Source organism: Notothenia rossii, assembly GCF_949606895.1.
Source record: "Notothenia rossii genome assembly, chromosome: 9".
Lineage (NCBI taxonomy): Eukaryota > Metazoa > Chordata > Actinopteri > Perciformes > Nototheniidae > Notothenia > Notothenia rossii.
In genome coordinates, this window is record NC_136907.1 from 63674201 (window position 1) to 63701042 (window position 26842).

Sequence of the window (26842 nt, forward strand, 5' to 3'; positions counted from 1 at the left end):
ATATCATTAAAATGTTGCCCGGTAGCGGGGAGACGCGTTCACAGCAGAGTCAGAGCTGCCACCCACAGTCTCACACAAGATTAATTATGATAATGCATTTCTTTACCCCTTTGTCATCGTAATGAATGGTTGCCTTTCTGGGGGAAAAACACACAAAACACAGAGAGAGACAGAGAAAACACACTTTTCTTTAAGTCTTTGTTTGTGCGGTTGTAACAGAGGTATTGTCAAACACAGCTAGCAGGTGGTAATGCAAACTCAGACCTGTAGATTTAAAAGAAAGCACGGAACCTCAAAACTGCGTGTGTCTGCATATATAAATATATGTGAGCAAACATAGCTGCATGGTATGGCTTTTCAAAAAAAATCAGCAACATTGTGATCAGTTTTAAACAATGAGCAAACAAAGAAAGCTCCAATTCAAACGCTTTGAGGCGACATACAGCTGTCTTTGTATGCACAGAAATGATATTAAGATACATTTTTGAAGAATTGTCGGAGGAAAATATAGAATTTCACCAAACAGGAACACTTTTCTAATTTATAATACAACATCTCCAAAGGCTTACAATTCAGTAATTACTCAATTGTAAACATTCCCTGTATCTTTTAAGCTCATTACTGGTGGAGCTGCTGTGAAATTGAAGTGTCATCCAACAAATTGAACAGATTAAACTGATTTATAGGGGGATTGATTCTAGTAAAATAGTTGATGAAAAAAAACATTCACTTATGTTTTGGGATTTGGAAAAGCCAATCTGTTTGCAGTTCCGCTGTGGATGTTATAAACATTTTAACTAATACAATTAGAGACAAAAGGTCACCCGAGGGTGTAAAGCAGGTCAGTGTTTTGCGTCTTCCTGTGATTTAACTGCAAAAGCAATTTAAGGCGTGATCCCAATCAACCACCCAGTCAATGTTTAGTTAATTAGCTGGGGGCCTCCATAGTGACAGACAAGGATATCTGGCTTAGTGTGTGTGTGTGTGTGTGTGTGTGTGTGTGTGTGTGTGTGTGTGTGTGTGTGTGTGTGTGTGTGTGTGTGTGTGTGTGTGTGTGTGTGTGTGTGTGTGAAAGGCATGTCACCAAGGTTGTTATCCCATACATGGGATCTGTGTCTCCGAACACACTCTTTGTTGGCTAAGCAACATAAGCACACTGTTGTATCTCTAAAGCTTGTAAAAAGAGTGTGTGTGTCTGTGTTTGTGTGTGTGTGTGTGTGTGTGTGTGTGTGTGTGTGTGTGTGTGTGTGTGTGTGTGTGTGTGTGTGTGTGTGTGTGTGTGTGTGTGTGTATGTATTCAGATGTTTAAGTTAGAGATGGGTGGTGTCCGTATATGTGTGTGTGTTTGGTGGGAGGTGGAGGGGGCAGCATCTTGAAAGGTAATGTGTAGGAAAAAAAGGGAGGGAGGAAATTCATTTGTGGCCGGAGAACACAGAAGACAAATTGAGGAAGTGTTGTGCTAATGTGTAGGGGTCAGCAGCAAACACACACAGGTTTCTGACTGACTTCCACTTGGGTGGCCTGCTCTCTCTCTCTCTCCCTCTCTCTCTCTCTGTGTTGCTCACCCACGATCAGCCCTCAAGCCCTGAAGCCACCCAGCTACTCAGCCAACCCCCCAACCCCGAGCTCACACTCCACCCCACCTCTCTGTGCATCTGGGTATGACTATGTAGCACACATTTGTTTCCGCCGTGCATCCTATCCATCGATCTGGGGAAACCGTTCTTTATTTTCTATGTCCCGCTCTCTTACGGTACAGCAGACGCAAAACCAAGATATCTGTGTTCAAAGAGGATGTCTCAGAAACAAGAAGGCCTTCAACCTATCCCATTTCAGCCCTTAACACACATTTTCCCATTTCCCTTTTATCCCTGCAGTTGACAAGCCAATTCTTGAGTATGCGGAATGGCAGTCTCATACGTAAACGCACAATTTCCTCAAATTCCAACATGACATATTTGGTATATTTGTACATTTGAGATTATAACCTAAAATAAACATAGGTCAGTTGGAGCAATGTTTGGCTGTGAAAAATGAGTTTTTAATGACTTTCCCACCAATGGGTTACTGTTTATTCGTTAATGTTGCTGGCTTTAATTGAATGGAAACAGTTAAACACACCAAACAATTTGGCTGAACATGTTCTGTACCTAAATTATATTGTTTCTTTGTCCACTTTGTGTTACATAAATCAACGTTGGTCAAAGAAGGCCAAACACTTCCTCCCCAGCTTTATCTAACTGTCTAGATTATCCACAGACTTTACTTTGGACCGTTTTTTTGCCAAACGTTTGGATCTTTAGATTATTCTGAGTAATTAAAAAAAAACACTTTGAATATTGTGTGCAACACATACACCATTAAATTCACCTCTTGTCTCTTAACATGGTGGCAAAGGCCAATATCTCAGAACAGAACATCTTAAAACTTTATTCCACTACTTGTGACAAGTGGGTAAATATCTTCTATCTAGATGATTTGGAAAAATAACAATTTAATCCACCAATTGCATTTTACTTTAAAAACTCTCTTTTGGAGGTACATGTGAGTCAGTGTCAATATAACATGTCCAGAAGTGTCATGCATAATGCATTTATCTTGACCAAAAGCACCAAATGCTGACACGTCTTGGGATTTTCCCCAACACACTTTGGTTCCCTTCCCAGACTCTGAAAAAACTCTAATGTGAACAAGTCTTTCAATCTCCAGACTTCTGTCAACTTTTATGACATGAATGTCCTACGAAAGTGATGTCTTAATGATTCACTCTGCACACAGAGACAAGAAAACAACACGTCGAGCAAAGACACGGAGCAATTGCAGGAAAAACAGATCTGACAGCAAAAAATAAAAAAGCCAATAAAAGTCACTGCAAAATTGCAAGATCATAAAGTAATAAGCTAGATGTTATCCTTGTTAAAACACATTTTGTGGGCAAATGTTCTTCCAACAAAAATGGTTGGTTAATGATTATCTTTGCATATGTTTTATTTCACAGATCACTTCTCTTCTCTCAGGGGTTAAGATTAGTTTGGGATGCATAATTAGAAGAAATTCCTCTGTAGAGATGTCAGAGAATTCCACAAGGCTACAAACCCAGAGAGCGACAGACAGCCTGACACATGATCTGTGGCTCGACATCTGATCTCCAGATCTGCAAAGCAAACATGCACATTTTGTGTACGCATGTGTGCACACGCATGCATGCATGCATTCACTCAAAGGGGTGTGAGCAGGCATTGATTAGTTTGTGTGACAGAGGATTAACAATGGTCACACAGGTATGCCTGCACACATACACCAGCAAACACATGTATGTGCTGGAAGGCGGGCTCAGCCATGGCGGCGTTGTATTGAGGGTACTCAGGGGTCTTTGAGTAAATATACAAACCTCTACCCAAACACACCCGGCTGCCAGATCTCATCATGTGGTTGAAGAGAGAGGTCAGAGTGTGAGACCGCTAAAAAGGTTAACACAGCCAAGACAAAGAGCACGGACAAAGTGAACCTTAACTGTGGTTTTCAGCATTTTCAGCTGATAAATGTAGTTTTTCACCTTCCATCTAGTCCCTCTTGTCGTCTGCAAACAGTGGCTTCACTAGGTTGCAACATTACAAAAAATACTAGCTTGAAGTGAGCAAGACACCTACAAAATATGGTATCATCAAATGTACACATTGAGAATGAAAAGGGAACAATGCAACAGGAAAGGGAACAATGATGTTTTTCAGTATGTGAGCTGAATCCACATGTAGAGTAAACACGGTGAGAAGACAACTCGGCGCTGGGGCCACATAAAAAACAATTTGTTTATTTAGCAGTTCATCTTTTCAACCTGGGACCCATGCACTTTTCTGGAATGTATTCACGTCAGGAAACCAGTCTAACTAACCATCATCCTAACTGTTTCTACACAAACATTTGTATTCTGAAATGTACTTGTGAATGATAACATGTGCATGTCACTGCCAATCCAACTTAATAAATAGAAACCAAATATGTTCCTAAAGATCTTTTTGTTTTGTTTTCTAAGATCTTTGGATTGTAGGCGGAGCTGTCCCACCACACACACACACACACCACACAATTTAAATGTTTACAGCTGTGAGCAGCTTTTCCTGCATTGTGTAAACAACACACACACACATGAATCAAACTTTTCTGCAGACCAGGTAGAAAAACGTTGCATCCTTTTCCAATAATGACTTCAAACTTTAACCCAGGATTTCCAAAGAAAGATTCAGTTGGGGATCCAACCCAAAATAACCATGATGACATCCTCCTCATTTTTGAATTCCCTTTTGAAGGTTAAAATTCGTAAAGAGTGACAGATTTCTTCTTCAAGAATATCTTATGTGTACTTCAAAGACAATCAACAAAGTTGTACTTTCAAAGACTTGGGGATGAAAACGCAACTTTATGAGTTACTGAATATAAACATGAAACAAGGTACAGATAAAAGCACAATAGTAACGGTCAACTCTTTAGGAATAATCCTAAATAGCATCTCACTGACAGGATAACAAGCACATCTAATGGACAGTGGAGATGGAAAGTAATGAGACATCATAATCTCAGACTCTCACACACACTGACAGCAACATCACGTAATCAGGCCACAAGAGACAGTCTAAATGACTCCTGCAAGGCCGCAGACACAATAGGAAACAGAGGACAGGATCGCACTTAACACGCACACAGCACCCCACATGCATCCCTGTCCTCCTCTTCTTCCTGCGTGACTAAGGAACTTCAAACCTGTAATTTAAGAAATGCTTTGCCCAAGGAATGCAATAAATCTTGTGACAGCAAAGCGAGAGGGAAAGAAGAGGAGAAAAAAGGAAGAAAAGTGTCAGGCGTGAGTCAGTTTCCTCCTCTGCTGTGTTTGTGTGAGGGCGGGGTGTCGGTGTTAACTGATACAGGATCAAGCTGGGTGGTCCGGGGCCTACACATACACCATTTCTGTGTACAAATAAACTTAACCCCCACGCCATTGTGGTCACCCCTCCCAGGGCTTTTCCTCCATCTCTGGTCGTCACAGCTGCACAGTGTGCACGCTCACACCCATGCAGAGTCTCCTCCCTCCCCAACAGGGTCAATTGAGTCCTGCCATTAAAGGAGACAGTAACAGTCTGATAATGACTAGTGTGGCAAAACAATTATAAAGATCTTCCTGGTACTGACAGTCAAGCTGTCTCTGTTAAACAGATGACATCATGGATTTCTTCCGGTGTGTGAGTTTCTCCAATAAATGAAGTCCCATTAAGGGGCTTTCCCGAAGAAGATTAAGGAAATAACACAAAACAACAATAAAAACCAACATGCTGAGTCATGGTTTTAATCACTTGTCTTTATTTGGACACAATGTACAAAAGAGCCGATTAGAAGAGAGTGTAGAATTGTGAAGCTGCAATCCAGGCTTCTGATTGGTCAGTCAGCCGATGAATTGGTTGTCCTCTGTGTTTCGCTGCTCTCTGATTGGTTAATGAGTTGATGCCACTCTATCTCCGTGGGAGCTAGATCTCCATCAGCTGGTCCGTTCCAACAATCACCTCGTTAGTCCTCTCAGCTGAAGAACAGAGAGACATGTATACATTATATAGTGAACATATGATATATAAGTGTTCATGTTGATCGACGGGTTTAGAAATCTGTATGACTCATACTTATGAATCAATATAGAACAAATACATTTAGATAACTAAAGAACTTGTGGTCAACAACTAATAATGGTAAAAAGCATGTAGTGGAAAAAAGTATCCTGTCACTTATCTTGAAAGGTGACTGTCAACTCTTGAATGTTGGAGCTTTCAAAGTAAATCAACAGGTTTTCAAGAGATTGCAATTGTATTAAAATAACCGGATGACTAACTTTGAGTGATTTTTAAGGCACTAAAGTGTTTACTCAAATGAGACACCCTTTTGGTCATTTGATACCATACTTAAATCGAATGGTAAACAATGGTTGCCCTGACCGTTACCCCTGAACCTCACAAAAAGAAATAGATGATGCTTGAAACTGCGTCTGCCAGCATTTCTCCCTCAACCCAGAGCTAGTTCAGCATGAGGAGAGCAGACGCTGCTCCTCCCTCCATCCCTCCATCTCTGAGCATCGCTGCTGGTCCAAAGCAAACGGTGGCAGGGAGAAATGTTCCATCCACACAGACAGGTTTTAGTGTGAAGGAATCTGCAGCTCAGAGCGAGTGTATGCTCTGCTACGTGGAGGGGAGGACAAATGGAGCATGGGACAGCAGGAGAGGGGAGGAGAGGGAAGGAGAAGGAGCGACTGGAGAGAAAGGGAGGAGAATGTTCTGTGTTGATTCATCAGTTACCTATACAGTGTTTCAATGCATAAGGATGATACAGGTGTAACTGAATTTGTTGTTTAAGTCTCCAGCTTTATGTATTCTGACTCTTTGACCTTATTATTGTGATCGAGCAACTACGTTTATTGTTCTGTCTGGCTCCATTCACAGAATATAGGACTGTATCAAGACACCGGATTAAAAGTGTCCTTTTCTTTCATCTTTACTGGAGGATTTTTTGAGTTGATGTTTTATGTTGTGTAGCTCTAACTCCCACCCAAATGAACACTAACGGCAGTGTTTCCCCTATATACAAATAGTGTCGGTGCAGCGCCGCTGCTGAAACATGCGCGCCGCTGCTAGGGGGCGCCAGCCAGGTACCCAAAAAATAAAATATGTTTTTTACTTTTTATTTTTTTATTAAAATAATAATAAGTGGCGACCCTTTTTCATTTTTGATTGTTTGTTATGTGGATTTGTAGTATTTGTGTTACTGTATGTTCAATAAAGGTGTATTTTTTCTAAATCTTGAGACATTGCCATTGTATGTACTAGGCAGGGTAGATTTTTGGCATAGGGGGCCAGATCTGGGGGGCGCTGCTCTGGGAGGGAAAAAACATTTTTGACCGTTGGCGCTCATCCTAATTTTCGGCCTTGATGTAACAACATTCATAATTAAGTAAATGTAACACCCTTTTCATCCCAGTTACACTTTTCATTTGCCCTGTACGGTGAGCACTGTAAGTGATGAAAGTGGGGGATGTTGGCTTATCAGGCGCCTGCAGCTCACAGCCAAAGTGCGAGCGTGGGAGCGAGAGAGAGGGCACACCGGTACTGGCGCTGTTGTTATTAGAATCTGGTGCTAGCTGCGCTAACGGATATAAGAAGTAGATGTTTCTACAACCAGGGTGGAGGAGAGCTCTCCTGTCAGACTGAGAGGCTCAGTGAGGTAAATGACTCTGAATGTTTAGATAGGTAATTTTTGTCTAAGTTATCTCAGTGGGTCTCAAACGTTTTGACCACAAATGATGTAAACACATATTTCCAAGGCACCCCTTTATAATTATTAGTTTAAATAAAAACAGGTTTGAAATCATTCCAATGTATACTATAGGACAGTAAACCAAAAATATTGTTTAAAGTTGGAGAGATACAAAAATATGCATGTATTTGTTATTGGCTATGGTAGGTTATTGGTTATGTTCACATACTTATTTGATTATTAAAATGTAAACCGATTTTTTCATATGGGTGTTTTAGAGTTGTACCGCCTAGATCAGGTCTCTATTAATTGTGTGCTCAAAGTGCACCAGATTGAAGCATTTCACTTTAAAATGTTCAAAAAAATCTTCCTTTCAACAAAGAAATGTGTTTTAGCTAACCAACTACAGTTGATGGTCAAGAGACATTGGGAAGAAGTGGAGAGACTGTATATCTCTAATATACAACTATAATGTATGCCCACTGTTTTAACGCATGCATGTGTGTATCACCAAACCACCCAGAGAAGAGGTATGTATCTTAAATATCAACACCTGACAGACCTGAATTTTAGTGTGTGTGTGTGTGTGTGTGTGTGTGTGTGTGTGTGTGTGTGTGTGTGTGTGTGTGTGTGTGTGTGTGTGTGAGTGTGTGAGTGTGTGTGTGGCTAACTAGCAGGGTGGTCTTAGCCGCTAACAGCTTCAGCAGTTGAGTGGGTGTGTAATGTCTTTCGCAGCCTATGGTCAGCCGTCTAGATTAGTAGCGAGAGACAATCCTATGCTTTCTTACAATACCATGTAAAGTCAACAGTAGGGCAGGTTTAGTCATTACAGAAATATATCATATAGATTCATCTGATCTATGTTGCTGAACAGACTATAGAGGCCTGATTTGGAGAAGTTCACAGTGATCGACATATTTTTAAAAACAGCAATGTCAACTTATTATAATTGTGTCAAAATAAAAAATGTAATTATTATTTGCAGACAAGAACAATTGAATGTACTCTACAGGCACATTCAATTGACCATACAGGGTCTACGATCCAAGATTATCATAAAGGGTGAAACGTTTTGTATGTTTTTTTTACTTCTTTCTTCCTCCGCTCAAGGTGACATTTATTTTGATATCCTCCATATGCGTTGGTATGCGCCAGAAAGCGATTGCCAAAACCACATTTCTACAATTATGAACAACTCAGCGATTCATGAACCTTTATGGTAGATCCCTTCTTCAGGCGTGGAATTAAGGTTGCTCTTCTATTGCTCTTTCTGGAGGTGCCTTTTTTCTTTCCTGTATCCAATTTGAGAATAAAAGACTGCTGTATGCTTTAGTGTAAAGCCCTCCGGAAAAACACTTGTGGGTTTGGGCTTTTTTAAATAAACTTGACTTCACTTACACACTATATACAGCAGATCCCTTTTAAAATGTATATTTATGGGACAACATAGCTTTTTATAAAAATATAATCAAAAGAGAGAGAAAACAAACAATGTGTCTGCATGGTCAGAGACAGAGACTTCCTGTCTACAAGACACACAGAGGATGGAACGTCGCAATTGTGTAACTGAACTTTGGCTGTACAGCGTAAGAAAAACAATTATGCAAGCAGGGGTCCAAGTTTCAATTGTTCAATAGCATAAAGTAAGCATCTTGTGGCTGGCCAGCGGGAAAGCATTAGCCAAAAAAAGCTAAAAGGATATCCGTTTTAATGCAGCGATCGCTCACTGAACGCTGCAAAAGGTCTCAAACATTTCTGAGGTGAGTTTAGCTCAAATTCACACTGTTGCTACTTAGAGTACCCTGTTGTTCACTCAATTAGGCTGCTCAGTCTGGTAGCTGAGCTCACTCCATTTCTCTATACGTTTGTGTGTGTGTTGGATGTGGCTGGAGGCTGCGGCTGTTGAATTCCGGGTGGTCCTGTTCTGGCCCTGCTCTCTAACCTCTCCATCAATGTGACACACACACACACACACACACACACACACACACACACACACACACACACACACACACACACACACACACACACACACACACACACACACACACACACACACACACACACACACACACACACACACACACACACACACACACACACACACACACACACACACACACACACACACACACACACACACACACACACACACACACACAGCTTTGGGGACAAGAGGATTAAGGCGAATAAAAAAAATCTCTGACAAATCTCTCTATCACACAGACCTCAGCATTAACAAACGTTCCTGGTTGGATGGAACACTTGGCACTTCCAGACAGATCCCACACACATACATTAACACCTTATCTGATTCAGCCGAGGAGAAGTGCCGGGGGCTTTAACATACAGTTAAATACGCTTTATGTGTTCGGTTGTTTTGCTGAATGGTGTTGTAATGCGAGGTGTTTTTGCTTCTTTGCTTATTCTGTCCTTTTTTCAGTCTCCACTTGATTTAATTTGACAATGCATAACTGTTAACAGCTGTTTGTTCATTTATATTTAAATGCCTAAAATGCACTTTCAGCTGCCCTGGAGACAACAGTTGAGCAAAGCATCATGTACTTACATTTTCTGTCAGACAAATGTAAAGGAAGGTAACTATTTTGGGGGCATTGTTGTGTGTGTTTCTGATAATAGAACTCACCCTCTGGTTCGATCCGTTGTCCGTTCCCCACCAGACAGTGTTTGAGGTCTGCTCCTCGGCCGATGACAGCATTACTGCAGATCACACTGCCCTGGATATTACACCTGGAAAACACAAATTATATTCATTTCATTCATCACTTCACTTTCTAGTATGGAGTCATAAATTAGAAATAGAAATAAAAACGTTATTTCTGTTACAATCTTTTCATGTTTAACAACCTTTTCCTCCTGCATTTCATAAATATTTTAGCTTAGTAGAACTTCAACAGAAACAGAAGGAAAAATCTCTCATTAATGGAGCTGCTCATAACTCAACATGGCCACATCCTGTGGGGTGGGATCACAAGAAGACATTGCTTCATTTATAGGCATCCCACTTAAAAGGTAAGGAGACGCTGTTCCTCTGCAGTCTAATAGAAGAGACATGCAATACTCCTTCATACAGTTTTGATGTTCAGTGCTTGTTTTCATTTTATAGTGTGAAAATAAACAGATGAATCAAAAGTGAGCCATTCGCTGCCACTCAACTGTTTTTCTAAGCCTTGCTTATTACTCAAGATGAGCCTGAACGTTGAGAGCCAGTGGCTCATTTCTGAAAGTTCACAAACTTTGGAGTAGTTGACGATGAATAGTTAGCAGGGATACGTTTGCTAGCTTCAAAACATGATTTTCCGACTCTGCTGTTTGCTTTTTGAGCCTGCTGGATATTCAAAGATGTTTATGGTTCACACACTGTTTTCTTCTGCGTGCTTATGCACACACGTACACAAACAAATGGGCCAGTACACAAAGTGAAGAACATCCATACTGGGAGCTTCCCAGCACTGCCACAGCCTTCTACTGTTGACTGGAGGTCACAGTGACAGTAGGAATAAACAGCCAGTTTCCCCACCTGCTCTGAATACTCAAACATCTCCAATCTACTGAGCTAAATGACAATGATTAGCATGTATATTAAAGAACAAATCTAGCCGAAGGTGTGTGTGAACGTGTGTGTGTTAGGACATTGTTGGCCCTGTGCTGCGGTCCCACCTGAGGTGGCAGTGCCAGCCCACGGTGCCTGCTCACATTCAGCCAAACCATCACCATAAAATTATTGGAGGGGAGACACAGACAGTCCTGTGTGTCCTGTGTCAGCTAACCGTGGAGGGTGTGTGTGTGTGTGTGTGTGTGTGTGTGTGTGTGTGTGTGTGTGTGTGTGTGTGTGTGTGTGTGTGTGTGTGTGTGTGTGTGTGTGTGTGTGTGTGTGGCTTAGAGAATGTGTGCTTCAGTAGCTTGGGGAGCCCGGTGGAGAACACATGTTGGTCTTGCCCAGGCAGTGACGCACACACACTTGGCCCTCTGCGCCTCACACACAGACAGGTTTGTATTGGCCCATTCTATTCAGGTGGTTAGGCCTGGAGGGAGAGGCAGAAAAGAGAGTGTGTGTGTGTGTGTGTGTGTGTGTGTGTGTGTGTGTGTGTGTGTGTGTGTGTGTGTGTGTGTGTGTGTGTGTGTGTGTGTGTGTGTGTGTGTGTGTGTGTGTGTGACTACCTAGGAGGTGGTGGTGGTAGTTGGTGATGGGAGATTACACGATTCAGAGTTTTGTAACATTAGAGAGAGAGAGGGAGAGACCACCAAAGAAGCCTCTGAGCAGAAACACCACTAATTACTAACACCAGGGCTCCTCCTTGCCATGACCCCCCATCCTCCCTCTCACTCACGCACGCACACACAGACACGCACACACAGGCACGCACGCACACACACACACACACATACACACACCCACCTCCTGTGCCAACCCCCCTGTAAAGTTGACCCTTACTATCCCTCTTCCCAAACACGCAGCGCTTTGTCAACAAGTTCTGGTCAGCTCCAAACAAAGAGAGCAGAAATGCGAGGGGTTTCTGCGACATGGCCGGGGTCTGCTAATCCCCTCACACTGGCTCTTTCTTTCTTTCTCCTTCCTTCTTATGTCCTCCAAAAAAAGAAAAAGGAAAGAAAGAATTGCAATTTCTTTCTTGCGTGCTAGCTTGCTTTCCCCTCGCTTCTTTCTTCCCTTCTCCCATCTCTCTCGTTCTTTCATGCCTTTGTGCGTGCACCTACATGGACATGATGAGGGTCCCCATGCTGGCTGGCTGGGGTCCCTGAAAGGCTTAAGAAGAAATGGAGAGAGACAGAAAGAGAGAGAAGAGATGGCGTTGAGGCCTTGATGGAGAGAAAAGAGAGGGAGGAGTAAGAAATTGAGATAAAAGAAAAGGAGCCCGTGAGTGAGTGCATTAAAATCCCCACTGGAGGCCAAGATGAGTCTCTTTCCTCCGGGGGCTTCTGGCTCAGACCCTGAGCAGATCAATCTACATGCTAATTCTACAGTGGATACTGTGCTTTCTGTGCAAATCCTCTTTTGGAGCAACAAAACAGTCAATTCGGACCGCTTTAAGTACTTGCTACATTCAACAACGTGATGTGCGATAACGCGGCTGATCAAGATGCATCACTATTCAGACTGGGCCTTTTTGTCCTTCCTATGTGAAATGTCTATTTGGCAACTTCTGTGCCACGTCTTGCCCAGGCTTCCTCACCAAATTTGCAGTTGAAAATCCTTCCTGGTTCATCAGGTAGATTTTTTGTTTAAAATAAGATGCAATAGTTCCTAGTGTTGATTTTCAAAAAGGAAACCAGCACATTACTGGAACTTTTAGCAAATCATTTGGTAGCTTGTTTTCTGTAAAGCTACATTAACAAAGAGCCGAACAATTCAAACTTTAACATTTATACTAAAACAAATCTAATGCCATATTTTTTTTTTTTAAATCTGCTTCAACTTTATTTCCAATTTTAAAAAGCCAAAGCTTTGTAGAATACCAAATATGTCGAGGAGAAAAAGGTGTATGATAAAAGAATATTATCATTTGATTCAATGGGGCTGCCATAAAAAAATTAACTTTTGGTTTTAAATATTTTGGTCTGAATATTATGTAGCCAACCTAAAAGCAAATGAAAATAGGAAAAAGCAGGAAAACTAACCTGCATGTAAACGTAATAAATGACTTAACGGATTGAAATCGAAACATTCTCTGGTGTTTGATTAGATCCAATTGATGAAATGGATATATTTATCAGTCCAATGCTTTTACTTCCTAAAATGAATGATCAAAAAATCCGGATATCGGATGTTTGGAAATCACCTGTCAAACCCCCATGGTGCTCAGCGAATGTCATAACCAGTGGGAACATTGGTATAGGCGAGTAAATTAGCGGCTAAATAAAATATATTGATGTTCTGTGTTTCAGTTCAACAGCTTCGTGTTTGTTTGGAACTGGTCTCTGGCTGGTTGCACACCAATAGAAGCATTGTTAGCTCAGCGCTGCCTGTTTGACCCCATAGAGCACGGAAAACAAAACCTGTTACTCCTCCCGTCAACGGACACACACATCCACCAGCATCTGCCCGACACACACCCACGTTTGCACATAGAAGCACGTAGAAGTTCAATGGAGAGCTATGCAGGGAGTAAAGAATGAGGCCTACCACTGCTTTTATATGTGAACACCAAACAGTGTTAACAAAGAGGGGAAAGTGTATTGGTGTTCAGTATTAGTTATTTTTCCTGGAAACACTATCACTTATCTCATTTTAAAATCTTTGTTGACTAAATTCCTGCTTTGTCACACACTGCATGTATGTGCTAACTGAACACCTTGCAAAAGATCAAAAGTGAAGATCAAAACTTTTATTCATAAACATGCCTCGAAGGTGAACGTTTTTGTTCAGGCTAAATGAATGTGTTCGCACTTCAAAGGACATGTTATCAACGAGTGTGTGCATGTGTGTGTACAGATGGTGTGTGTTCTCACCCCTCCTCGATGGTAACCCCGTGCATGATGATAGAGTTGGTGACTTTGACCTTTTCTTTTACAGTGGTGGAGTTTCCGATGGTCGACCTCTTTATGGAAGTCTTCTCTGCTATCTGGCACAATGCTCCGATGATGCTGTCTGATCCCATCTGAGGGCAGAGAGGACACAAACAGTTTAAAAAAAAAACACATTAATCAGACATAATTACTAAGGCTGTCAAAGGATTACAAATTGTAATCAGATTAATCACAGCTTAAAAATTAATTAATCAGATTAATCACCATTCGAACTATGTCCAACATATGCCATTTCTTTATGTACATTGTTGTGGGAATGGAAAGATAAATGAAAGAAGGCGGATATATCCGTTTAACATACAGTATGTATGTATGTTTATTATAACATTGTTCTGTGTGTCAAAATGAAAGACAGCCCGCACACCTATCAATCATCAAACCTTGGGGTCTTAATTCATTACGTGTTGATTTCTATCAACACGTAATGTTGTATTGATGTATATATAGAGATGTACTACAGCAAAAGTATTCTCCGTCGGGACTTCCTGCAACAACACCACGCCGTTATCGTGATTCTGATTGGCCAGAAGACATTATCAAAGATGTTCTATTGAGAAGATGATCACTACGTGACAAAAGTTTTCAAAACCGTTTCTAGTCTTCGGTATTTCCAGACAAGTGGCTACTGAAATCAATCTTACTAACTGCTGTCTGTGTAATTTACTCCGCGCGAGTTGGCGGACTTTATTTTGCTTACTTTAACATCATTTTTCATGGTGGGGCTAAGGCCATTTCTTGGTATGGCTGTAGCCCACCCCAGCCATACCCTGGCGCTGCCACTGGTGGGATGTATGGGGCGGGCCATTCAGCACATGCGTTAAATGGGTTAAATATTTTGACGCAATTAATTCAAAAATGTAATTACCGCCGTTAACGCGATAATTTTGACAGCATTATTAATTACATATACAGGCCTCTCTAAAGGTGATCAAGTGTGAATTAGAATGTGAGATCAATAAAAGCAAGTGAGATCTAATACAGGCCAATTAGGAAAAACTGCTTACTTAGTGAGAAATGTGTGTAATGTATCGACTGTGATACTTCTACTGCATTACACTAACCTGACATCTCTCAGAAATGACAGCAGTGGAGTGGACGGCTGGCTCCTCAAACAGCTTGGGGGCCTTGAAAAAAAAAAGAAAGAAAAAAAAAGGGAAGCATGGGATTAAAATAAAGAAATGATCAATCTGTAGGAACTGGGCCAAATACACAGCATTCAAAAAGGCATACAATTCATTCTAAGTGGCAAAAGCAAAGCGACATTAGGTGAAATAAGAAAAACAGTGACATCTACAACAATGAAAGGAAAAAGACTGCTAGAAGAGGACACTTTATTTTGTCATGATCAACTCATCTGCAGATTCATTTCTTGATTAATGTACAGTATTTGTGGGAAAATGGCATTCACTGCAACCAGAGAATGTTTGGTATATTTGCCTATTTGAAAAGATACTCTGAATTTCCCACCAACAAACTCAATTTCATATGAACTTAGTATCTACATGGACATTCAAAAAAGAAATAAACAAAATCCCTTTATAGGAGCAAGCTCACGTCAGACTCACCAATCGGTTTGTATCTATGTAAGCAGCTAAAGTGTTGACGCGGTAGCAAAGTCCCTCGTCCATAATGTGAACGTAGCAGCGGAGCTTTCCTCCGTGGTAAGCCGCGCTCATGTCTCCGCGGTGATCGTTCCAACAGGAGCGCTCCTGAGCCAGCTGGAGAAGGGGCTCGTCTCGGGAAGAGATGAGGAGCTCTGGGTATTCAAAAAAAAAAAAGTCATGAGTGTAAATGATAACACAGACACATTGTTTGAGGGGATTCAATTCAATTCAAGGCTTTTTGCCATGTGCACAGTAGCTACAGTGTAGATTTGGCAATGAAAAATGTAAGTCACAGGCTCCTCCAACAGCGCAACATGAATATATATATATATGACAAAAAACGAATAAAACAGATCAAATAGTGCAAGAGAATGCATGTCTTTGGATTAGCCAGAGTTGTCCTTTTTGTCACCAAGTGAAATACATAGCTGATAGCCAGTGAATACATCCCAGAGCTCTTCTAAATGTGCATTTCTGATGTGTAACTCACCCTGGTTCGTAGAGCCGTCTTTCGTTTTTAGATTCCGATCATCTGCGTCATCTTTGATATTTGGACAGTTGATGGTTTTGGAAAACTGCTTCCGCACCAAATAAGGTACCAGCTCTCCACGGATTGAAGAGATGGACCTACGATCCAAGAAGAGGAGAGGTTAAACACAATTTCAATATGATGTCAAACATCCAACCAAACAGAACTACTTCACATAAGCCAACACATAGGACAAGGATCCTGGTTTATTGTGCTGTCATTAGATAAGGGTGCACTTCCCAGGCATCAATTGGTGAATAAAGTGCAAGCGAGTAAAATACGAGAAGATGAGTTTGTGAGGAAGCTCCTTCCTGTATCCTTAGGTAAAAAAAATAGGAAAAGACAGCTGTGATAGTTAGCACATTTTCTGTAACCTTGCAATTATGTGACTCCGCAATCTCCGTGCAGTCACATAATTGCAAGGTACAGCAAATGCGATCGGTAATCACTTCCTCTTGCTTTGCTGCCATTTGTGCTCAACATCTGAGGAGAAGGCCAAGGTTGAGCCAGAAACTGAAACTACTTAAAGAAAGAAATATGTTTAACTTCTGCAGTTCAAGTTCGCACACAACATGTCAAATCCACAGGACACTAATGACTTTAGGAGGGTAATTTAACGACATCAGACTTGGTAAAAAATGCATCTAGTAATGAGGTCTGAGCATTTATCCTGGGGACAATATAAGTAGGTGCATATCTCGATTATCTTTACGACTTTTAGTTTAATTGCAAACAGGAAGTCCACTACTGCATAAATATCATTACTATAATTGAGTTGATTGTTAGTAAAAGCAAAAAAAAAACTCATTTAAAAGGCTGTAATGGAAATAAATACAATGAATGTATAATGCAGTTATTGTTACTGAACTCAAATCTCGTAAAAAACAGGAAATGAAAATTAGCACTTCAGCTTCTTATGATGACTTCAAGTCTCTCACTTCGTAAACTATGAGGTCATTTCCCCGTCTTCATTCCTTTTTCCTCCTCTTTGCAATGTGCTGTGCTCAGTGTTCCCCCCCCACCGCCCCACACCCCTCCTTTCACTTGCCCTCTCTTACTTTCTTTTAAAGGGAGATTAGAATTTCCATCTGAATGACAGGAGAAAAACAACAGTTACTCTGTCCATTTCTCTCCTTGAGCAAGAGACGGAGAAAGAGCATTGGCGGAGAGAGAGAGGAGCTGTTAAAAGAAAGTCCAAGAAAAGAGCTGAAGAAAGAAATGAGTCATCTAACAAGAGAGATGATATATGGCGGCAGCACGAGTGATGTAATGACGTAACACTTACATCTACATCTCTTTGGTGAATTACAATATTGGAGTTCATCTTGAAGCTTTAACCATGAGTGTTCAGCAGAGGTGAAATGATGAGTGTGGAGCGATTTGTATTTGTTGGCTTGGATTTTGATTTATTTATGTGTCAACCTAAACTGGACAACTTAAACTAGCCTTTTAACATATTTCTTAGACACAACTAAGCAATGCCAGATTTCCACAAATCAACCTTTAGCCAAGTACTCACTTTTTAATGGGACCGTTTCCAAAAAGAGTTCAGGATACACATGTTAGCAAAGTCTCATCACCACCCTGTTTTAAGAAGCTTGGCGCCATGCTGTTACTTAGCTCACATCCTTGTCTGTTATGAATCTTTATCTAGACCCCTGTCATCATCAAGCATGCTTTATATATCGGGCTTTTAATGCTGCCTCAGAGCTCCTCCTCAAGTGTGCCAAAACATTTTTATATTATTAATGCTAACTGGAAAAGATAAGTAAGAAATCCTCAGGCAAAACATGCTTTTAACATTTGAGTATTTCATGTGGGTTTGGCACAAGGTTTTGCGATACAAGCAATGTATAAATACACAGTGCAGTATTTTAGCAATATCATTTGAAGTCTTACTATTAGTCGGCATGGAGTGAAGTGGCTCCATTAATGTTCCTTAAACACTCATGCTGCCTTCAAACACTACTCTATGACTTTTACACTTGGAGATTACACAGCAGTTTAAAGCATTTTTTATCAAATAGATCCTTTGATTCTTCTAACCAGTGAACCCATGCCTGTATGGCCCGGGCGGCCACAGAGGGCTTTCTGTGACACTGCTTCACTTCAGAGGCTAAAGGCCTAACAGCCTGTCTCTGTGGCACATAGTAAAACAAATTAACACCTCGCTAGAATACCCTGCTAACAGGTCCTTTCAAAGCCTTACACTCCATGTTACCACGTTTAACACTTGCTACAGATTAAGCAGCGAATGTGAATCTCTGTTGGACCGCGTGGGTTCATCGAGACACATTGAGCAACATTGCGGACAGAAACTGGTCACAAAAAAAAAGAACCATTTGATAGGCAATTGTTTAATTGTAAGTTCAGTTGTATAATCACTCACTTGTTGTCAACAAGAAAGTCCAACACTTCTTTCTTCAGGCAGTAGAGGTGAGCGTCCACGAGGCCAGTTTTAATGTGCATCCTGGGATGTCTGCAGGTAAGACAGACACAAAGACAAACACAGTCAAGACAGGGAAATAAAAACAAATCTCACTTTTTCTTTAATCTTCATGATACGTTGCTTTGCTAAAACTCAAAGCACTCAAAAAACCATTTTAAAACACTAAATCTGTACAAATTAAAACAGATTATTATTAGAGTTCAAATGCACTGCAAACATGTATAGTACCAACTTCATGACAAACAGTGAACCGCTGCTGGTACTACTTTGAGGACTATTTGCTTTATTTCTTTTATCACCTGCTGTTTTTATGTTTTGACTTTGCTTCTCATTTACTGAAAGCTATTTTATTTACCCCTGCTTTGCACATAAGACGGGAACATTTGATAAAAAACAGACGCAGCCACGGGCTCACATAAAAGTCAAAGAATAGTGACATCTGTCTATTGTCCTCTGTCAGCTACCGTAGATGTGGCCCAGCAGAGTTGCTGCCATGAGACAGGTTTATGTTAGGGGGCCACATGCACACAGACACACCGTCACCCACCATGCATTCAGTCATTCACACACACTCACACACACACACACAGTTTGAACATGTGACATTTACGAAGCGAGAGCCAAAGAAAACCATTTCATCGACCAGGTTTCAATAAACAAATCCACACTCACCCCTTCATCCCCTCTGACCTATCCTCCTCTTCCCTTTCAATTATTACATCATAAAAACGGCAGGGAGCATTGTGCCTAAAAGGATCATACAAGTGCTTCGACGTGTTTTAGTCCATTTACCCCATATCATACACCTTCCATTACTGCCAACCATTTGTGAAGCATGCTGCTGTGATTTAGATTCTCTAAATTGTAAAAGCAAATTAATATGAACAGTCTGTGTCTCATTACCACACAACCAAATCGTAACTTTGACCAGATAAAGGCAGACAGGATGTTGACTGTTTAGTGGTGTTCATATCTGAGCACAATCATTTATCATTTAAAAGTTTAAGAGCATTTGTGTGCTAGCCAAAACGGTCTATTTGATCCATCAAGCTTTGAATAGAAGCATCTGCATTTATGTTTCCCCACTCAAATAAAAAGCTTTACTTACATGTTTTGGCCTGTTTGTATATTTATTGTTAAGTTCCAGAAACATTCAAGTTTTCTCTAATGTTCCTCTGGTTGTTTCTTTCTGCTTTTAACCAGAGTCACCAGCACTGGTTTAACAAAGTTACATTGTGTATTTAAAGGATGTTCTACCTAAACAAACAAATGATATTCAAGAAAGAAATGATTGTACTTTACGTAAACTTCAATTGAAGAAGTTGGCATTATTGGCAATATGAATGAATAAATGTCAAACAAAATGTCTGCAGGGATTCAAGGTAGGATATAAAAAATGGTTTGATATTTTATAAAAAGCGAATGATGCCAAAAACTTTATATTTCCGTTCCTCTAACTCTTCTCTGCTAATTCCCTTCCTCTATCTTTCATCAAAAAGAACAATTCTTCTTTCTACTCTCTCCTGCAGTATAACCAGAGTGACTCAGGAGGATTGCCTGGTCACACATATTTTACAACCAGATGCTGAAAGCCATAAATCAAACGGTGTGTGTCCGTCTGTGTTAAGCTATTTTATTAAAAAGCATAAAAACACATGTGCCTGCACGCAGAGACACGCTCTGTGGGTGTTTGTCAAATGTATTTATTCATTCAACATTTTCCAGGTGTGTGCCTGCGTCTGTGTATAGTGGGCTTAAAGTGGAATTTATGGGAACACCCAGCATGTGACATGTGACTGTTCGGCACCTGCGGGTGGGCAGGAGAGAGAACCAGGGGGAGAAAGAGCGAGCAAGAGTAGGAACAGGTGCCCTTATGAGTGAGGGGCCGATTGGTCAAGAACAGGTATAAGGGACGTAAAGGACTCTTTCATTTTGACTTCAGCAGAAGCCCTCGTTATTTCATGCTAGGCAGACGCCACTGCGTAAAGATGGCATAGCAACCAAAACTATTAATGGGACATTGTGATGCAGAAAAAAATTGAAACCGACAGCGAACAAACATTTCATTTGACACTATGCCACACCCTGTTTTTATGATGTCAAAGGACTCCTTTTAAGTGTAGAAATGCTAGGTCACATGCATGAGGACAATGATGGAGTCTCAAAGTATAGGTGCTGGAAAAGGGTTTGGGCAAAGAGGAAGGTCCCTTAGAGTAGGGCTGCTCGATTATGGCAAAAATCATTCTCTCGATTATTTGGGTAAATAATTGGATTTGCGATTATTAAATGCACTTTGAAAACATCCATTTATTGGAGAGAAAAAATGTGAACACTATGTTTTTAACAGTTGATTACCCTGAACTTTAAGTATAATTCAACTGAAAAAAAAAAAAAAAAGTAATAATAATAAAAAGAAAATAATCGTTTTATTTCGATTACGTTGTTTTCGTAATCGTTGCAAGCCATAATCGTAATCGCGTTTAAAAATACGATTAATTGAGCAGCCCTACTTAGAGGGTAGGGTGATTAGACATTCTACTCATTAAAATACCTAAGTACGACAGATTTGCCAACAAAAGACAACATTTCTTCACAATACTATTACCTCCACATTACAACCATCCCCTAGCCGAGCATGGGACACTGGCCCTACTTGCACCGACATAAACGTGGTGCTTAAATCTCTTATTACTTCTTATACTAGGAAAACCTACGCCCTTTTATTTTACAGAAATATAACCGAAGAACATATGAGTCAACTAGTAAAACCAAAACACATTTTTTCATTGAAAAGAGGTTAAAGAGAAAGCGACCACCAATTTCAAATGCAATGTGTCGCTTCTATGATGGCTGATGGATGTTTCTCATAACACCAAATGCTGTACCCTCCTTATCCACAATCCTAAACTACCGGTACCAACATCTGCTCAAGCGGGATTTTCTAAATCAGGAAACGATTCACTGTTGGAACTCGTCCTTGTGTTTCAAAACACTGAACACTGGCCACATGCAACTTTAATAGTATATACTTCTTGCAGAGTCCAACTACAACAAACATCTTGCATTTCCCAAACAAGGGTAAACATCTTTCCTTTCCAGCAGCAGCAGCAGCAGCATGTGATCTCTGGTTGCTGTGAGTGCCATAGAGCTCTGTGTCGATAGGAGCAGGAATTTAGTGCCTCTGCAGGCGAGATGACTCAACCCTTGGATTAATGACGGACTACTAAAGTACCACCACAGTCCTCAGTGGGAGAGAGGAGTCACATCTCTCTCTCTCTCAAACACACACACAGCATAATGTGTTATTTAGTTACAACTAAAAGCCCACAGCGGACGATGACTCAGACGCAGCAGAATGACTGTTAATACCCTCATTAGTCAGCTTTCCACTACAGAGCCAATTGGGCTCAAGAGCTTACGACTTATTCAAGGAACTATCGCTTCCAGAATACAATGTGTGTGATTTCCTAATACCATGCTAGTCTGAGAGAGGATTCTTTAATTGAGCTGACTCACATATTTGAACCTGTGTTATAAACTGCACACAGACCTGCTGGTGGATTAAGGTTAGTGTTAACGACTGACCAGCACATTGAGTACATTAGATTATAGACACATCCTATTAAGTCTTTAAAACTCAGAATGTGAATTGTTTCTCAAAATCAGGTCATAAAGTGGCCTTTATTTCAAACTAATATTTAGCAAATAGATGCGATCGAATGTGCATGATATGAAACTAAGAAAATCAGCAATTCCTCATATTGGAATAGCTGTAACTAGCATGTGCATCCTTTTTTTGTTTGACGGATGAGAAATGAATCAATCATCAAAACAGTTGCCATCATTTCCTGCCAACCGACAAATGTATTTATCGAGTCATCGTTTTTTTAACGAAATATCCAAAAAGTCAATTAAAACCAGGCTGACACGTGTGCCAGCATTTGATTCAAAAGCCTGCCCAAATGATCCAGAGGTTCTACTATTACGAACCAGCAAGTTAAGACATATTGAAAATCAATAAAGCAGATGCTTACACACAATCTACTGCAATGGAAGTGATTACACTTTTGGAAGGTATAACATGTGGTATTTGTGTTGATTGGGTGGGTTTTATCCGCTGCGTCTTGTGCCATCATTGCTAACAGATGCAAGTAAACTCCTGGTCCAATATCTTAAAAAGGTCAGAGAAGTTAAGATATGCTACTCAAAAATGTGAAGCAAGATTTTTTTAGCTGCACTGCTTGGATGTTTTAATAATGATGGGAAAAGAGTGGATGAGTTTTATTAACTAACTTATTACACTGCACGAACAATGGCTTTTATTGAATATTGCTCTTGATGCTCACAATTTGAAATGTTTGAATTTGCCTATCAACATGCAGTCAACTATTCTTCCAGGCCACGAGCCCCTGACAGGTGAGTGTGTAATGTACGAGGGGAAGCTCTGCTGGAGTCCTTTCACCCGGGAAAGAGATTTCCAGGTCAGTCATCTCACATGTGCAGAATGTTTGCAGCTAACACACCTCAACCATATGGAAGCAGTAAAGAAAGACCAGAAAGAAAGACACAGGAAAGACGGATTGGAGGAAAATAAAATGGATGGACTCTTGTATGGAAGGGTGCACAGTATAAGGGAGGAATGGCTGAGAGAATATAGCTAGAGAGAAAAACAACACTGTCTTTTAAATTGGACAGAATACAAATAAGAAACAATATTTTGAAGGGTCTGTGCTGTGAACGCTTTGTAAGCCAGGGTATCTGCACATTTGTGAAGTACACATTTAATGACTTTAAAGACCTCTAAAAGGAAACGAGAGTACCAATACAAACAACTAGAACTAGACAACAGTATAAACCGTTACTGAGTTGTATTGAATTTGAATAATGGGAAATATTCAGTGCACATTACCCAACAGGACTGCCTTTCGCATTAAAAAAAAAAAAAATGGTATGGCAGTAGACCAATGGAAACCAATATCCCCCCCCTGCACACTCATCCATTCTGCCCCAGATAACATTTAATACCTCCTCTCCTAAAATTCCAGACCTTTTTAGAAATGTTTAGTCCTTGAATATCACAAAATAAATGTAAGACTTTTTAAGGATCTGCGGGGACCCTGGTAAGCACAAAGTAAAAAAGTGCTGAGGAGATATAGAGGAGAATAGTATTATTTCAAATGTAAAAAGCAAAAAATATAGTTTTGAGATTTCATTTCGAACAAGGATGATAGAATTGACAGAAGTACAAACATTTTTCTGACAGAATAAAATGGAATTTTAGGCCAACAATGTCTTTACTCTTTTAGCAAAAGATCAAATTCAACTGGTGAGCACAAAGGATTTATGAATGAGACTATGTGCACATGGAAAATACCAAAATATAAAGGAAGGCACCTGCAGTGTGCGCGCGATGTGCCATGAAGAAGTGACCTTTGACTGGATGGTACTGATGTGCAAAACAGTCAAATCTTGTAAAATCTACCCAACGGTGGGCTTTAAAAATCCTGGAATTTATTCCGGTATTACCTTGGGCGGTAATCAAGTATGTGGAGAGATTTGGGGAAATCTGTTTCATATGGTAGTGTGACACGAGTTTGTATAAATGATCAGAGTATATATAAACGTTATGTGTCCTTTAATGTAAGCAATAAATGTTTAGCTACGGGCTCATGTTTCCATAACTCTGACGATGTCAGAGTTTTCTCTCCATCAATGTCTACCTCAAGGTCGTGTTACGCCTTTCTGTTCATATAAGCATTTGTGTATGTGTATATATATCTGTGTGTGTGTGTGTATGTGTGTGTGTGTGGCTGAATATTTCTATGTGCAGGGAAGCATGCAAGCAGCTGCTCCGGCCCCCCTCTTATTGGCCAGAATTTACAGTGGCTTTGGCTCCATGAAGTATTTACGAGCTCTCAAAACACACGCTCTCACACATACATGAATTTTAGGACTCAAAAAACTAAAAAACCAACAGACAGAACAGAAACATAAAGACTATCTTTTCAATTTCTATTTGTCAATATTTCTTCAATTTAGCTACATGTGGTGGAAAAATATTCCTTAGAGATGGATATCTAAAAACCTGTACACATTAAACCATTTATCTGCATAGGTCTAAACCGTATACAACTAGAGGTAAAAGATAATAAATATTATATAAATTTGAATAAACCCACTCCAGACTTTTTTTTAAATTACTTACTTCCTCATGATGGACTTCCTGATGGAGAGTCCGTCCTCCAGATCTGCCTCATTGGCCATGAACAGCAGCCTCTCCCCCGACTCATCCACTCCCACAAAGTCCCTCTGTTCAGCTGGGAAATTAATACAATATTTAATGTTAACACCAAAATATGTATGCTAACAGTTTTGACACATTTAGCAATGTTATACAACATTTGTGTTATTTTTAAAGAACGTTTCCTTTATTTCTTGCATTACTCACTGAAATAAAACTAATCATATCAGAAACATGTCACAAATGTCTTGTTTACAGTCTATGCAAAGTCTGCTCTCTTGTGATTGGGTGTTCATGTTACCTGTCTTTTTCTTGCCCTTCTGGCCTGGGACGGTCTCTGTGAATTCATGGGCTTTTCTCATCAGCATGGCCAGTGTTGCATTGTGGGCTCTGAAAAGATCAACTACTTCATGTAGCGCCACATCCGTTATCAGGTCACAGCTCACCACCAGGACGTCCGTCTAAAGAAGGAAGTTGAAAAGACAAAGAAAGTCAAATTAGACTTATTTCCCTGGATGAGATGACAGAATCAACATTTTATATTGGATATTTCAGGCTTTCTGGCTTTTATAGATTTTTCCAATGTAACCCCGGCTTGCACGCACAAACTCACAAGCCCCTAAGACACCAAAATGCATGAAATGTAGTTTCAAGAGCGAGTCATGTTTATAAAGTGAGGTTTGCTCGCTCACGACAGTCATTCTGGCATGCACCTAGACTACACATAAATATATGTGGCGACAATGCTCCACATAAACACCTCAGGACACAAGAGGTTGGACTGTGTTGTTCTCAATATTCACAACAGAAACTGGCTCAGAGCAGCATTGTGAGACAAATAGACAGAAAGAGAGACGGACCGAGAGAGAGGGGGATGAAGAAATATCTGGTCTTGGTCAACAGTGAAATCTTCCAACTTTAGCACTGACTGTGTACAAGCCAAAGCCACACACACACACACTCACTCACTCACTCACTCACTCACTCACTCACTCACGCGCGTTAAAATGACTTATACCCTGATGACAGCAAGTAATAAATCCCGCTGTGTTTCAATAGTTTTGTTTAAGAATCTGGCCGTGTATCCTCAGCAGATCCATTTCTTTTGTTTTAAAGTGAGCTTTATTATAAAAGGTTTGAATACGAGCAGCTTTATCATCCTTTAGCTGCATTAATGTCGCTATATGCCGATTAGCATAGCACAGAAATGAATGCAAACAACCCAACCAAACCCTAATCATTTATTAGGAAGGACAGCGAAAGAATATGTTTTAGCATTTTACCCTCCAGAGATTAAGTACAAACTATTTACAGCATCCCAGCTATGCAATAATATGTAAACCAATCTAGGTTTTAAAAAATGATCTCAATGTATAGCTTGAGAATTCCATAGACGTATCCCTTACTTTACCACCAACGACACAGACCACAAGACAGACATCAATCCTATTAACTGGCCTCCATGGGCGATACATGTATGTGTGTGTGTGTGTGTGTGTGTGTGTGTGTGTGTGTGTGTGTGTGTGTGTGTGTGTGTGTGTGTGTGTGTGTGTGTGTGTGTGTGTGTGTGTGTGTGTGTGTGTGTGTGTGTGTGTGTGTGTGTGTGTGTGTGTGTGTGTGTGTGTGCAGCATCCATCTGTCTGTCCAGTGATGAAGGCTGTCAGCATAAGAACTAATCCCACCATTAGCACCAGCCGCAGTAACGACAGAGACATCTTTACTGTGTCTTTGACAGTGGAAAGAAGGAAAAGAAAGAGTGAGAGAATAACGAAGAAAATCCCAGGAGCGAAAAGTCAACAACCACTTTCAAAAACAAAGAAAGAGAAAAAAGGATCATCGGAGGTATAAAAAAAACAAAGATAGAAGGGAGGAAGGAAAGACTCAAGAGAAAAGGGATGATGGGAGATCATCGATCAACAAAATACTGTCAAACACTGAATGTACCACATACAGATAAACAAACAAACAAAACACAAACTCAGTTTTGTACATTCATAATCTAGATTCCTAAAATGTCTGATAATTATAATCTTTTAAAAAATCAGGAGTTCACTTTCAGCACAATTTAACCCATTTGTATCGCTTTATTAAACACTTGTAAATGAGGATTAAGGGTTGGGGAGACTACAATGGATTAAAGAGATTATTTGTAATGAGTATAATTA

The 26842-nt window shown here is 40.4% G+C and overlaps 1 protein-coding gene across 1 annotated transcript in view; it reads right to left on the reverse strand.

The window, feature by feature from the left end:
• Nucleotides 1-5329: 5329 nt before the first annotated feature.
• The window catches only part of eif2b3 (eukaryotic translation initiation factor 2B, subunit 3 gamma), a 33428-nt gene continuing 11915 nt past the window's right edge, over nt 5330-26842 (reverse strand). The window contains exons 4-12 of the mRNA XM_079647282.1: nt 24979-25138; nt 24642-24753; nt 18377-18466; nt 15949-16085; nt 15420-15610; nt 14916-14978; nt 13777-13925; nt 9935-10038; nt 5330-5569 (exon numbers count right to left, since the gene is read on the reverse strand). Of these exons, the coding sequence (XP_079503408.1) occupies nt 5517-5569; nt 9935-10038; nt 13777-13925; nt 14916-14978; nt 15420-15610; nt 15949-16085; nt 18377-18466; nt 24642-24753; nt 24979-25138 (1059 nt within the window). The 3' untranslated portion in view covers nt 5330-5516. The remainder of the gene's footprint in view (nt 5570-9934; nt 10039-13776; nt 13926-14915; nt 14979-15419; nt 15611-15948; nt 16086-18376; nt 18467-24641; nt 24754-24978; nt 25139-26842) is intronic.